The 15,819-nt window shown below is 37.7% G+C and overlaps 1 protein-coding gene across 1 annotated transcript in view; it reads right to left on the minus strand.

Annotated features, from left to right (window-relative positions):
* Window positions 1-15,819, minus strand: part of PHTF2 (putative homeodomain transcription factor 2) — a 145,134-nt gene that overhangs the window by 44,939 nt on the left and 84,376 nt on the right. The window contains exons 6-7 of the mRNA XM_008577478.1: window positions 10,060-10,225; window positions 8,981-9,145 (exon numbers count right to left, since the gene is read on the minus strand). Coding sequence (XP_008575700.1) covers window positions 8,981-9,145; window positions 10,060-10,225 — 331 coding nt within the window. The remainder of the gene's footprint in view (window positions 1-8,980; window positions 9,146-10,059; window positions 10,226-15,819) is intronic.

Below are 15,819 nucleotides of genomic sequence, written 5' to 3' on the forward strand. Positions count from 1 at the left end.
TATCATAAAACTTTTTTTTTCTTTCCTTTTTTGTCTTTTTTCGTGTCCGGCAATGGATCGCAACCCTCAGTGTCGCGCCCGTACCGGACCGGGACTGGCAACGGGATCGCAACCCTCAGTGTCGCGCCCATACCTCGCCCAGCCAGTGAGTGGGAACCGGTCTGTATGTGGGATCCGAACCCTCGGCGGGAGCGCCGCCGCGCTCCCAAGCGGCGCACTGTAGCAGTGCGCCACTGGGCCGGCCCCCATAAAACATTTTTAAAGCAGTTATATTTAAATAAGTTCCCTTGAATTTTCCACAAATATCACTTTTGCAAGAAAGAAAAAATAAAATTAGTATATTGCCTTTAAGTAGGTCAAAAAACAAAAGTTTTAAAAAATGAACACACATATACACAAACATATAACTAGAGTTGCTCAGTTCTATTAAAATCTGTATCTTAGAACTGGGCAAGACCTTAAAACTCACCTATTCTAAATATTCATTTTGGAAACAACGAATCAGCAGCACAAAGAGGTCTAAGTTATTTAAGGTCACATAGCTAGTTAGAAGCAAAGCTGGCATGAGAGTACAGACCTTTTGATTATGAGGTTAACTATACGCTCCATACTACCTCCCACTGCCCACTCCTTGGAAAACTGCCCATTGGGATTTCTTCTTAACAAACTCATCAAAACCTAGAAAGTTTCTGTCTTATGCAAACAGGCCCCTTTCCTTCCTGATCTTCTGCAAGGTTCCAAAAGGGGACAGACAGACCATACTTCCTATATGCTCTACAGAGCTCTGATGCTTTTCAGTCATTCAGAACACACCACCAGAGTTGCAAGACTTGGAAGCCCAATCTCCTGACCCTTTTCTTTCTATACAATCCTCAGAGGCATGGTGAGACCAACAGAAAAATGAGTCACAGAATAAAGATAATTTAAGAATGGCAGAAAGAAGGAGGAAAATGAATTATAATAGAGAGGAGAATGGGCAAAAATAGAAAATAAGAGGCACAGAAGACCTTCTCTGCCTGGGAAATAAAGTGATAGAAACAGCAGTTATTAACTGTTCCCTTTACCTCTCCCTTGAATGTTGTGCAATACACATATGTAGAAAAAGACCAAGTGAAGTTAAGTCACTTGATATCCTGGAAAATATCATTAACTCAAATACAAATAAAGAGTGTACTGGAAAGGTATTTATGAAGATTCATGGAAATCAGACTGGGCTAAGATGCAAGGGGGAAAGTAGAATAAATTAGGTGCGAGAAGACTGGAAAAGTTGGTAGACAATGTTCAAAAAGAGAAATTTATTTGTGAAGAAATATGCAACATCCTGAGAAAGATCAGTAAGCAGTTGAAAACATGGGCCTTGAAATCACAGTCAAAGTAGAAATAGTGGCTGAAATCTTGGGGAAACATGCAGACTGAACAAGAACTCTACAATGTAAAAAGATAAATGAGAGTATCTTTGAGTCAGTAATAATTGCTGCTTTAAGCATTTTCCTATGAAGAATGTATTCTCTCCTCACCAGGACAGGGTTAAGACTACGTCAAACGAGGGGACAGAGTACTAATAGCATTCATTGCTTATGATACCTTTCAGCTATATTTTACTTCCTCCCTTCCTTCTCTCTGCTTCCTTCCAGTCTTCTCTGGGTTGTTTCTCTCCTCATTATCTCCTCAAAGTACATGTAACACTCTCAGGAAATATGAACAGTAAGTTACTAAGCTGTAGTAGCCATTTGATGCTTCTCATGAAAACCAAATGCAGATAAATTGTAAACCAAGCTGCAGTGGCAAAAGAAAATACTAAATGTAAATACCACCCTCAGAATTTACAAAGTAGCTCAAATACAAACAGAGGCAGCCTGGAAGTGGTAATAATAGCACTTGCAAGATTATCATTGGAGTGGGAATGGAGCAGGGGCAGCCCAGTGACAGTCAACAGCTGTCCATTTGAGGACAATATTAGGGCAGGGTGCCAGGTGCATCCTAACAGGGTCAGGAGATGAACTACATACAGGGGATTAATTGGGTAAGTAAAATTATTAAAGAGAATGAAAATCAGATTTTTCATTGATAGAGAAAGAAGATATAAATATACAAACGAGAAAAGATAGAATGAACCCTGTGGTATTTGAATTGGAGCTATCATTGCAAATTGATCATTTACAACATGAGGGTACTTCAAAAAATTCACAGAAAGACTTTCAATTCTATTTTTCCACAAACTTTTTGAAATACTATCCTTATATATCTAGATAGCTATAGAAATAAATATAAATGTAAAGAGATACACATACACACATACACACACACACACACACACACACACTCTCTCTCTCTCTCTCTCTCTCTCTCTCTCTCTCTCTCTCTCTCTCTCGCTCTGCCCACTGGAAAGATGCCTGGGGCTAGCAACACCCCAACAGGAATTAGCACATCTTACACCAAAATTTTGTTTTCTATATGCCACTCTCCTTGAAGAACTGGCTGATTCTAGGGCTGGGGCAGAGGAGGTACAAGTTGAACTTGAAACATTTTGTTGTGTCAGAAAGTAAAGAAGTGCTCAAAGAATGATAGGAATACATCCAGAAGACAAGGAAACTACTCAGAGGAGCTCCACTGGCCAAATCTAGGTCAATCTAATCATCAAAATAAATAATGACAGTAACAAATTGAATAAAATAGAAATCCATAAATAAATAAATGAAAGCTTCTCATTAAAGTAGAAGGCCAACTAACAGATACAGAAGGAATGATGAAGTTAGAAAAATCACCACTTGGGAACCATCACAATAATCTGGCCTAAGAATCATCAATAGATGCTAAAAATAGAAGGTAAAAGTGGGGTGAGAAATGGGTTATTTTCGGTCTAACCATATCTCAGGATATTTGTTGGTTATAAAAGGAAAAATAAATTTACGTTGGACAAACCTGGCCAACATTATCTTAATCAAGTAACTAACGGAAACATCACTAGTAATGGGACAAAACCACATTGTTTGCCACCTGATAGGGTTCAATGAGTTGAATAAAGTATAACTTCTGTAATATTCCGGTCAAAAGTGCATAACTTATGTTTAATAATGAAGAAACATTAGACTAACCCAGTAGTATTCTCATACATATTTAACAACCAGCTCTCCAGGGAGGGAAAAAAGCTCTTGTTTGTGTATTTCCTGATTTCTACAGTGAAAATAATTCCACCACGGCCAATTTCAACTGATACTGCTGAACGTGGAATTGGGAAGAGATATGCATATTAAGCTCTTAAAAGTCACATGGAGTCAGATCTGCCATACCACAGACATAAACCCAAACTGAGGGACATTCTACAAAGTGGCTACCTTGTAGTCTTCAAAAAATGTGAAGAACGTGGAACTCAAAGGAAGACTGAAGATCTGTTCCAGATTGAAGGAGAATGAAGACATAACCACTAGGTGTGGGACATGATCCCATATTACAACCTTTTGCTATAAAGGATATCAACAGGGGCAAACAGGATTTTAACCTGTCTCTGAACAAAAGATACATGGGAGTTCTTTGTGTTATTCTTGTGACTTTTTTGTAAGTTTGAAATTATTTCAAAAGAAAATCATATATTGAGAAAAGTACAAACTGATTTGTCACCTGATTAGGGCATTCTTTGTATTTGAGCATAGAGGAAATGCTGAAAGAAAGGCGAAACCATATGAGAGCTAAATTCCTATTATTGCAGATAAAGAGGGTCAAAAACTGTGGCTGCTTCAGGCCAGGTTTAGCTTCACCACTGATTGCTCTATGACTCATACTGCCAATAATAAATGAAAGTAAGAAACTCAAAGGATAACATTAATTTCTAAAAAGGAACACAGGTGACCAAGACTCAGACGTTTAAGTAATTCCTCCTGTTTCCTTGTCTTGTGAGGTAAAAATATTAAGCAAAGGCAATGGCAGCAAGAAATTTATTTAAAAAATAAATGTTGGTAAATTCTACTTACAGTATACTTTTTAAAGGGAAGCTACTTCTATTCAAGTCAACTCTAAAAGACGTATAAGGGGCCGGCCCGTGGCTCACTTGGGAGAGAATGGTGCTGACAACACCAAGTCAAGGGTTAAGATCCCCTTACCAGTCATCTTTTAAAAGAAGTAAATCAATAAATAAAAATAAAAATAAAATAAAATAAAATACGTATAAAAATAAACTGAAGCAAGATAAATAGCATTTTGATTTAAAAATAAACACACTTATAAATCACCATTCCTCACCAAAAATAGAAAGCAAAGTAGAAAAAAGCTGGTATTAGGTATTAGAGTATTACAATATAGAAAGAAATGGTACTTTTTAGAATTACAAAAAAATCTACCTTCTGATATTTACACTTAATGTATATAATACGATCACTTAATACAACCAGAGTTAACAATGTTTTATTTATTTTTTTTTTGTCTTTTGTCTTTTTCCGTGTCCGGCAACGGATCGCAACCCTCAGTGTTGCCCCCGTACCGGACCGGGGACCGGCAACGGGATTGCAACCCTCGGTGCTGCTCCCGCGCCTCGCTCAGCCAGTGAGCGGGAACCGGTCTGTATGTGGGATCCGAACCCTCGGGTGGGAGCGCCGCCGCGCTTCCCAAGCGGCGCACTATCCAGTGCGCCACCGGGCCGGCCCCAACAATGTTTTAGATAAACCCAAACACCATGAGTCACAAGGCATCTGGGCAGTGAGGCTAACAGTATCTTAAAAACAGGAGACATAGGGGGCCGGCCCGGTGGCACACTGCTACAGTGCGCCACTTGGGAGCGCGGTGGCACTCCCGCCGAGGGTTCGGATCCCACATACAGACCGGCCACTCACTGGCTGAGCAAGGTGCAGGCGCAACACCGAGGGTTGCGATCCCGGTGCCGGTCCCGGTCCAGTACGGGCGCGACACTGAGGGGTGCGATCCGTTGCCGGTCACAAAAAAAGACAAAAAAAAAACAGGAGACATATATCTCTATGCTGGCTTTACTTAATTCCATCGTAAAAGCAGTATTTCCTAGACATGCATGGTGTACCCTTGGCAACAGTGGTGGCCTAGCAAGGAGACAATCCCTTGTCGAAAGCTGTTTTTGTTCATGATCAATTGGAGGATCTTAATGGAGTGAAAGGCTTGAGGAGAGTAGCATAAAAAGTACAGATGATTTGGAGGAGGGGATGAGCCCAAAAAGTAATTATGCACACATGCCCTGGTCATAAACCCTCAGGAGCTACCCAGGATACCTACTCCAGGAGAAGACTGGCAGAGCAGAGTAGCTGTATTGCAAGCCACATTCATGAACAGAAGAGGGAGCAGTCGCGATAGCCTGAAAGACAGGCAGTGTGACCTAATGGTGAAGGCATAGCAGTTGCTTCCATATAGGGGATTTGAGCATGTAGACTGGGGACACATAGAAAGAACTCAGAAGCTTAGAGCAGCTGAAAAGAGCATTGGCCTGAGAGTAAAGGCCTCCCAGCTCTGCTGTTATTAAGCAATTCCACAATGTTAAGAGGAATAAGTTAAGATAAAGTCAGTGAATAGTGTTTTGTAAATTGCACATACTGTAGCAAATGGTACCAATTTTATTGGTTCAACCATAATCTCAGTCCTGGATTCTGAAAAGCTTTTTACCAAATTGAGCATAACAATAATGAGAAAACAGTTCATCTTTAATCAGAAGACAGCTCAGTCAAAACTTCAGTTTAATGTGGATCTGATATAATTAATTCTAGCATAAACCAAGGAAACCTGGCATTTAATACTGCCAGAAAATGTGCAATTTCTGGTAGGCCTTTTGGAATATTGAAAATTGAATACAGATTTTCATTTGCTTTAAGAATCCCTAAGATTCTGGGGGATATGAGATAGAAACAACTTAACTTCATGATTTTCAGTATTCTTTTCAACTCTATCATTCTATGATTCTTAGATGAAAAGATCTCAGAATTAATTCTGTGCTGGGTGTTGAAAGAAGCTTTCAGGGGCAACACTAGGGGTTTTCCTAGGAACATCTACCCATGCTAAAGGAGAAGGGCCTGGATGAGAGCCCAGAAACCCATACAAAGCCATTCACCTGGGCAGCGAACCATAATAAGGCTGACACCCTCCTCAACTCTACATTAGCTGCTTACCCTTGTATTCCCACCTTGACTTTAGCTCATATTTCTATTCAGAAAAACAATCAGGAATAACATTATCACATGTCCAAGAACCACCCTTTTTTGTAAGAATGTTGCATCATGTAACCCATTGTTTAAATTCACTTTCAAGACTCAACTGAAATGTGAAGTCTTCCTGACTCTCCTTGGCCGAGATAGTTGTACCCTCCTTAGTACTCCTAAAATACTTTGTTTGCACTTACAACACTGTATTTTACTGATTTATATGTGATTCTCCTCCACTAGCATATCACCTTCAGCGCTGTATTCCCACTGTGTAACACAATGCCTGGCCTATGATGGGTAATTATTAAATATTTCTTGACTAACAAGAAAATAAATAACCATGAAGATACCATACACAAAGCTTTGCCATTTATGTGGTTATTTATTTTCCCATCAGTTGTGTTAACTGAGATACCTTAATGGAAGTATCCAGCTTTTCAATTTATCACCAGAAACAATTTTGCTAAGTCTCAGTTGGTATTTCAGTATAAGCCCTTCCTGACTTACCAAAGCCTGAAAGAGCACAACATCATCAAGATTTCAGAATTCAGCTTAGGACTTCTAAAATTAACATTTCTCTGAAAATCTTTTTCTACCTAATATTTAAAACGGCCTCATTCATATGCTGGCAAACCAACTCAAAAATGAGAAAGTTGAGGGCCGGCCCGGTGGCGCACTGCTACAGTGCACCGCTTGGGAGCGCAGCGGCACTCCCGCCGAGGGTTCGGATCCCACATACAGACCGGTTCCCGCTCACTGGCTGAGCGAGGTGCGGGTGCAACACCGAGGGTTGCAATCCCGTTGCCAGTCCCGGTCCGGTGCAGGCGCGACACTGAGGGTTGCGATCCGTTGCTGGACACAAAAAAAGACAAAAAGGAAAAAAAAAAAATGAGAAAGTTGAAAATGAGGCATCTTTAAAAATATTTAGAGGTACAGTTGTCATAATTAAAGGGTATAAATCCACAGGGAATTTAGCCACTATAGTATTAATGACTAGTAGTTGTGGTCATGGTCATACTATAGCCCAACAAGAGGAAAAATGAAGTGTCATTTGACTAGAGAAACATGGTAAACTTCCCAAAGGCACCAACCTACTCATTTTAGGAAGAATCTTAATACTACACATAACACAATATGAGTTGAAGACAACCAAAACAACTAAATAATTCCCCCAAAGCAAAATATATCCACTATGCTATTTATAACTACTTATCCAAAAGCCTTGAGAAATGTTTAAGAAACTGACTTTGCAGTGATTAAACTGTCACATCCTAATTTTAGAAAGGAAAGCTATTTAGATGACCTAGCCATGGCTGGAAGCCCCCAGGCTCGGGGGTGGGGTTGGGGGAAGAGGGCAGGGCCCCAGCCACGCCCCCCTGCCATCCTCAACCAGGCCAGCAAAGGATCCAGCAGTGGGTCAGCCCTGCCTCCCTCCCTCCCCCAACTCTACAACATCTTAGAAGGTAAAAAAATAAATAATAACAAATTTTTTTAAAGTAAAAAAAAGAAAAGGAAAGCCATTAAAAAAAAAAGATTATAGGGCCGGCCCGGTGGCGCACTGCTACAGTGCACCACTTGGGAGTGCGGTGGCGCTCCCGCCGAGGGTTCGGATCCCACATACAGACCAGTTCCCCCTCACTGGCTGAGCGAGGTGCGGGCGCAACACCGAGGGTTGCGATCCCGTTGCCGGTCCCGGTCCGGTACGGGCGCGACACTGAGGGTTGCGATCCGTTGCCGGACACGAAAAAAGACAAAAAGGAAAAAAAAAAAAAAAGACTATAGAGAGAGATATGGACAGCATCCAACCCAATTTAAAAACAAAAACAAACAAGAAAAACAAAAACATACTGTCTCTGGAAAAAGAATAGGTGATTGGAATAGTCAGGTGATTTCAACTTAAATCAATGTCATATTACTGCAAACTATTAAAACTTTGGAAAACTTTCCAAAAAAATTACTGTCAATGAAAATATGCCCATGATATAATTGCTTAGTTGTACAATGCATGATAAATTTTATCAGAAGAGCACAATCACAAAATGATAAAATAATGGTATTAGTGAAAGAGTTAACAAAGTGACAGATAATATTTATTTGCAGTATCCCTTTTCTTGATTAATTTAGCACCTTTCATCAGTTACATTCAATATTTTGATCACAGCTTCTTAACATTTTTCAAACCTATGACATGCATATGTAAAGTAGTATTATAACCCTTAAATGTTTTGAATTAAGTTTTCAAAATAATGATAATACAAGATTGCATTAGATTTGATTTATTTTTGAAGTTTGGTGTAATTATATTTCCTTATTTGGCAAATCTTTATTGATGGTACAGCCATAGAAGAAGCCCAGTGTACAAAAGTAGAATTTCATACTACAGTATACATTTTATTCATTTAAATAACAATGCCTGTATGCTTTATTTCAAACAATTTTAGATAACTGAGGCAGAGATAGAAAAAATTTCATACAATTCACATGATATATTCATAAAGCCAAGTTTGACCTATAATGTAGATAAAAATAAATTAACAAATTAACAGAAGTAATACAGAACTTGAGAAATATAAAAGAAACCAAAATCAAAAAATCCTAACTAATATACTTTGTTAGTATATATTCATTCTTGTATAGATGTATTTACACATAACCCAAAGTATTCTTTATGGTCTCTATTTTTCCATTATCTATAGAATTATAATTTATCAAAACAAAATCCATAATAAGGCTGTCATATTTAAAGTCAATAATATTCATTACCTGAGACTGAAGTGACAGAAAAGGGATAGTGCATCTCTATGCCATATAAACCCTTGAATGATACAAACCCTGATAAAAAGAAAGCAGCATGCCAGAGATCTCTGAAGACAGCGCCAACACTGTAAGAGGTGCTTGTACCGTAGCTCTGAACTGCTCCCTCCTGTGTGTTATCTGTGGTACTAGAACCATCTCCTTCCCTATGTACTTCCAAATGGGCTGCTTTTCTTAATTTCCTTCATCAGAAGAGATTAAGAGTGGAAAGTAGCTTTAAAATTTTAACAACCACTTTCTCAGCAGTACATTCAAAATTTCAGAAAACATAAACACAGGAATTTTAATACATAATAAAATTCAGATTTACTGGATAAAATTTAATTCAAATATCATGCATATTCAAGACCAATTTCTACAAATGTTAAGATATTGTTCTTTGCTCATACTGACAGGTCAGTGGACAGAAGGTTGTAAGGATCACAGTGGACAAACATTTACAAAAGCATTTCTTCCCTACTTTAATGCCACTTAGATTGAAGAGAATTATCATCTAACTAATCAACAATGTTTATCTAATGTAAGCATTATCTTTTAAAAATGAGACAGGCTTAAATCTTAACACCCCAAAACTACAAATGTCACAATCTCTTAGCAATGATAATCAAAAGAAGAATTGCTCCCAAAGACCCTTAAAACAGAACTCCATTGTACTGAGTGGCCAGTGAGACTTGCTATGTTTACTTAATCAAAGGGCAATATTAAACAGCTTCAAATTGCATTTAATAAATAAAGTTTAGCTGAAATTTTTTCTTGGTTCTTGTTTTTGCCAAAGCATCTTAGAAATACAAGATCTTTTAAGTGGTGGGAATTATTAGTAACTCCAGCTAACATATATTTCCTACATTGATATTAGGTGACTAGACATGAGCTTCAAGAAAAAAAACAAAACAAAACATAGGAATGTAGTCTCAAATGGCTTTGAAGCAAAACAGAAACTAAGTCATTTGGTAATTGATTCTGAAGCTCAGTGCTTTATTTGAAAGAGCAACTTTACAAGGTAACATTTTATTCTATGAGGGTAAGAGAAGTCAAAAACAATCCGTGATTCAAATTACAGAAACCTATAAAAAGATCACTTTTAAACAGACAGTACCTTCTTCTTTTACCCCCTGTATTTAGAGGAGGTTTGGGTGTTCTTGTTGAAACAATCTGGCAGTGCACTGTTCCCAGGAGCAGCATCAGCCATATTGGCCCAATCACTTCTGTCAGAGGTATGTTATGTGGGCTAGAAGTGGAACAGAATAATACTATTGCGGCAACTACAAAAAGGGAAAGAAAACATGTTTAATTATCTATCTGATAGTCACTTCCTCAAAATTTTTAAAATTGTTCTTATATTACCTCTTGCCTGATTATTTTTCTAAAGTTAAATAAGATTAAAATGTTAAACCAGACCAGCTCTTTCAGACTTTTTTATTGTTTGCCCCAGCCTAACCATGGTATTTAGAAATAAACTCTTGGAACAAGACAACACCTAACATAGTCTCTAAAGTATATACCTCAACACTGCACTGATTATTAAATGCATATGAATCTAAGGGCATTTCTGGTAAGATCACAATCAAAAGAACCACAGTAACTTCAAGTACATTTATTTCTTTGTTTTACCAGATAAAGAAGGCTTATGCTATAAAGAGTTTCTTATTAATACAGGTCTATCTCCTTAGAATTAAGAACATAAATTTACTTGGGCATGTTTTCCAGGGAAACCACTAAACACCCATCAATGCTAATAAATATTACCACGTGAAGGGGACATCTTGTCTTTCCTGCACAGCATCCCTTAGACTTTCTGGACATAACCTCTCTTTACCTTTTGGGAGTCTCCCTCCTTTATCTGTCAATCAAATGGTTTATTTCTTCCACCTCAGGGATGGACATGTAATCTAGGCTTGCCACCATCTTAATAACTTTGGACACAAAAATTAATAAAAAGATGGGCATGTGACCTAAGCAGGCCAGTCAGAACCTTTATCAGGAACTAATGTAGATGCTTGAAGGAGGCCTTTCTCCTAGATCACAAACACTAAACACTAAGGAAATATGAAATTGCCAGAGGCCATCTCAACCACCACCCATAAAAAGCTGGCCTCAGAATGTGACCAACAAGGAAAGCAGAGTCAACAGCATAAAAAGTGAAGACATCATCTGAGCCTCTAAATCCAGCCATGCCTGAATCCAGGGCCTAGGACCTAGTTTTGTTTTGAAACAAATGAAAAATTTAAATAGTAGAAGATTTTTGTTCATTTTGCTAAATGTAATCATTGTAATGTAGTTATGTAATGTGCATATTTTGAAAAGATACACATTGATGTATTCAGGGGTAAAATGTCATGTTGTAGATAATTTACTTTAACATAACAGATTAAGTAAACATGTCAAAATGTTGCTCATTATAAATCAAAGAGATGGGTATACCATGTAATTATCATCTATTACAGGTATAACATTCAATATAGGGTGACCGTGTAACTTACCATCTAAACCAGAACACCTTTTAGAGTGAAAGGGAAACTGTTAACAAAAGCACCAGAACAACAGGAATAAACTTGGACAATTAGACAGTCCCAGGCAAACTGGGACTTATGGTCACCCCAGTTATTGTACTATCTAGTTTCCTGATTTTTTGAAAACTTTTATGATATGCAGTAAAAAAACAAAAAACACATTTAAAAAAAATTTTTTTTGCAAAAGCTAGTTTGCATTTGGTTTCTGCTACCGGCAACTGAAAGAATCCTAGTCTAACATACCAAGATTTAAGCTTAAACACCACTTCATCTCCTAATATGCTTAAAGAGAGTCATGAAAACAAACTTCAGCTGTATGTTCTCCTAAGTAATAAAATGTTCTTTAAAAAGAAAAAAAGATAAAATTTTTAAAACACCAATATCTTTATGAATTACCCTTAACTCACATTCTCTATTTCTTTAATAATAGTCTAAAATTTCGAAAAGTTTAGAGTTTTTGTTGTTTTTAATGTAAATTCTAATGTGACCTTTATCAAGTTCTTTAATATTTTTGAGCTTTGGTCTATTCTTCTGTATAATAAAACAGTATATTGGTACTACAGGTTTTAAGTGAGATAATACATATAAAATACTTTTAAAAGCTCCTTATACACAGTAAATGTATACCTAACTATAGTGAATAAGAGTTTTTATTAGCTTTCATTAACTTATCTATCTTTAAAAGAGATGGGGGATACAAATGCTTACTTAAGAGCTTCAGAGTTTCAAGTACAAAGGAGAACATCTTAATGAACTTCAAATTTTAGATAACCTATTGCTGATTATTTATCTGAACTCTTTCAGCCCTATGATCACCATTCTCTATAATGGTAGGGCTGGGAGCATACACATTATATTTTCTGTATCTTAACAGGAAGTTGTTAAATAGTGTGAAATTCTGACAACAGAAAGCGTTAGAAAAAGGAGAGGAAGCCGCTTTGTTCCTCTCTTTCCTTCTTTCTTCTGGCTCTGTCTCCCTAAAAGTGATCATATCCCTTCCGTGGTCTCAGCTCTTGAGGCAGTGGCTCCTTTCCCATGCTTCTGGTATTACCTCCTCCCTTTTGTTACCAACTCAAGTGAGGGTTTAGACAGTATAAGGGGAAGACATTCACTTCTCTTACATAATGCTGAGTTACACTTTTTGATCACTTAGTGAAGTCCTATGAACCAGACATTACTGCTACAGATTTCCACTAGAGATCAAGTAAGACAGAACGTTATTTATCAGGCACAAGTAGTTCCAAGGCAGAACTTCATATACTGGCTAACTAAAACACTAAGGTCAATCATCAGGAATATTAAAAATCTATAATTCAATTTGTCGGCCTGTCAATCTTTAAGATTTACTGGCGAGCGTTAGACACTGGGGATAAAAATACAAGACATAGTCTCTGCTCCCTGCTCCTCCTTGGTTTAGAGGAAAAGGGAGACATATAAAGAAAAAACTAAAATACCTGTTTTGGACTAATTGTGCTCCCCTCCCCCATAAATTGTATGCTGAATGAAGCCCAAACTCCCAATGTGACTATATTTGGAGATAGAGCCTATACAGAAGTAATAAAGATTAAATGGGTCCTTAGTCCGATAGCACTGTTGTTCTTGGAAGAAGAAGGGAAGACACCAGAGCTCACTCTCTCTCCACTTGTACACAGAAGAAAGGCAATATAAGGACACAGCAAGAAGGTGGCCATCAACAAGTCAGGAAGAGAGGCCTCACCAGACACCAACCCTGATATCACCTTGATGTGCCAGCCTCAGAATGGTGAGAAAATAAATCTCTGTTGTCTAAGCCACACAATCTGTGATACTTTGTTATGGCAGCCCAAGCTTACTAATATAATACCTGTGATAAGTGCTATAATATAATATACATAGGAAAGACATGTAACTAAATTGGAGAGTTATAAAAAGATTCTCAGAGAAAGTGATGTCTGATACCTAATCTAAGTCTGAGAGAGCAAGTAGGAGTTGACAAGGTAAATAAAAGGGAAAAGGGCTATCCAGGCAAAGGGAGTTGCATTTCTAAAAGCATATAGTCAAAAAGGCATGGAATGTTTAAGAAAGAGCAAAGAACTAGTTTAGCCTGATTAAAGTGAGATAGGAATTCAAAGAGGAATTGACTAAAAACTTAGCTTTTATCTCAAAGGTAATGATAACTAGTTCTGGCACTGTAATTTAAAAGATAAATGGACAGAAAAGAGAAGATATAAGAGCTATTTGGAATAATCTGGGTGAGAAATGATATAAGCAAGAAGTTGGGATGGAGCTGAGAACACATACTTAAAAAGCATGTAATCAAGGGCCGGCCCGGTGGTGCACTACTACAGTGCGCCGCTTGGGAGTGTGGCGGCGCTCCCGCCGAGGGTTCGGATCCCACATACGGACCGGCCGCTCACTGGCTGAGCGAGGTGCGGGTGCAACACCGAGGGTTGCGATCCCGTTGCCAGTCCCGGTCCGGTACGGGCGCGACACTGAGGGTTGTGATCCGTTGCCGGTCACGGGAAAAAAAAAAAAAAAAGGAAAAAAGCATGTAATCAAAGTAAAAAACTATATGTAGTTATATAAAACCAAATCTGACTGCATTTGATTCTTTCTGGCTTTCAGGAGATGAGAGTGAGATAGAAGAAGAGGACATAGCTCACAGCATTGCCCCCTACTTTTACATGCTAGGCAATAGAGGCACAGGGGTTCCAAAGGCACCAGCAGACTAAAGTCATTAGAGTCATATCATGACTGTCACTGGTTGTGACTAAGCTCTACTAGGAGAATGTTCAGTGTTCATCATAAGTACCTTATAAAAACTTTGGTTTTGAACAGAAAACATCTCATTTTCATGTCCAATCTAACCCATGTTTCCTATTTAAACTTAGGGAACCCAGTAAGTGAATTTTAAACACAATATAATTATACAATGTCAGTGAATTTTTAGTATTGGAAACTTGTTTGCCTCCAAATACTAGAAAGCAATAATATTTAAAGAAGCACAATTTACAGTGCTGTACAAACAATGGTATTGATTAATTACCACTCTAATAAGCTATTATAATTTCTTCTTTAGGTAACTAGAAAACATTTGAAGATGTTAAATTAAGCTCTATTAAATCCTTCTGAGAACAAAGCAAATAAAATATAAGAAAATAACAAAACTTATGATAACTATATCTAGAAAATATTTGATAAAAATAAATTTAGAAGAACTGTCATGTAATGGCATTATTAACAAAAAGATCAACTTTTTAAAAACAGAAAGTGTGTATGAGCCGGCCCGGTGGCGCACTCAGTAGAGTGCAGCACTTGGGAGCGCGGCGGCGCTCCCGCCGAGGGTTCGGATCCCACATACAGACCGGTTCCCGCTCACTGGCTGAGCAAGGTGCGGGTGTGACACCGAGGGTTACGATCCCGTGGCTGGTCCCAGTCCGGTACGGGCGCGACACTGAGGGTTGCGGTCCGTTGCCGGACATGAAAAAAAAAAAAAAAACAGAAAGTGTGTATGAAAACTGCTGGAAATGTTATTACATTTAATTTCAGGCATTATAAGAATCTATCATAAGAAAATTCAAAATATAAGAAAAGCTTCATAAACAAATATGTTCACTTCAGCATTAATTATAACAGCAAAAGATAGCAAACAGCTTACATGCCCAATATTGATGTAGAATGAGGTATTTTCTAGTAATTTAAAATTATATTTATAAAGACTCTGATACCTGTTGTGACATTAGGCAAAAAATAATATATAATTGTCTGTATAAAATAATTTCAACTACATAAAAATGTTAAAAGAAACTGAAAGGCAAGATTATGGGTAGTTTTTTTCTTTATCTTTTTCTACATTTTCTAAATTTTCTACCATAACATATATCTTTAATCAGAAAACACACACACATACATACTAGTAGCAATAATCACAAAATCCTCATAATCCACTCCCTTTTATGTACCCTGGCTTAGAAGAAAAAACTTTATCTAAATAAAAGTGTCATTTTATTATATTTTCATTTACCTAAAAAAAATTCCTAATAGAATCTATTGATAATGCATATTTAAATAATCATTAAGATTATAATGTTTTAAACAAACACACACACACATTAAAAAGACTGAATGGGCATCAACCAAACTAATGTAATTGCTTTGTCAGTGTGACAGAATGTGAATAGCTCCTTCTTTTGCCTCCGCACACTCTATGGTGCTATACATGTCATATTGTATACTGCTGCTATGACTGTACACTAGAGTACTGCTGTGTTGGGAGGCAGCATAACAGAGTTGTTAGGTGTGTGGCTCTGAGGTCAAAATGCTTTTACACTTGAACCTTAGCTCCACCACACTTGGTGACGATGTGG

Source organism: Galeopterus variegatus, unplaced genomic scaffold, assembly GCF_000696425.1.
Source record: "Galeopterus variegatus unplaced genomic scaffold, G_variegatus-3.0.2 Scaffold67, whole genome shotgun sequence".
NCBI classification, from domain to species: Eukaryota; Metazoa; Chordata; class Mammalia; order Dermoptera; family Cynocephalidae; genus Galeopterus; species Galeopterus variegatus.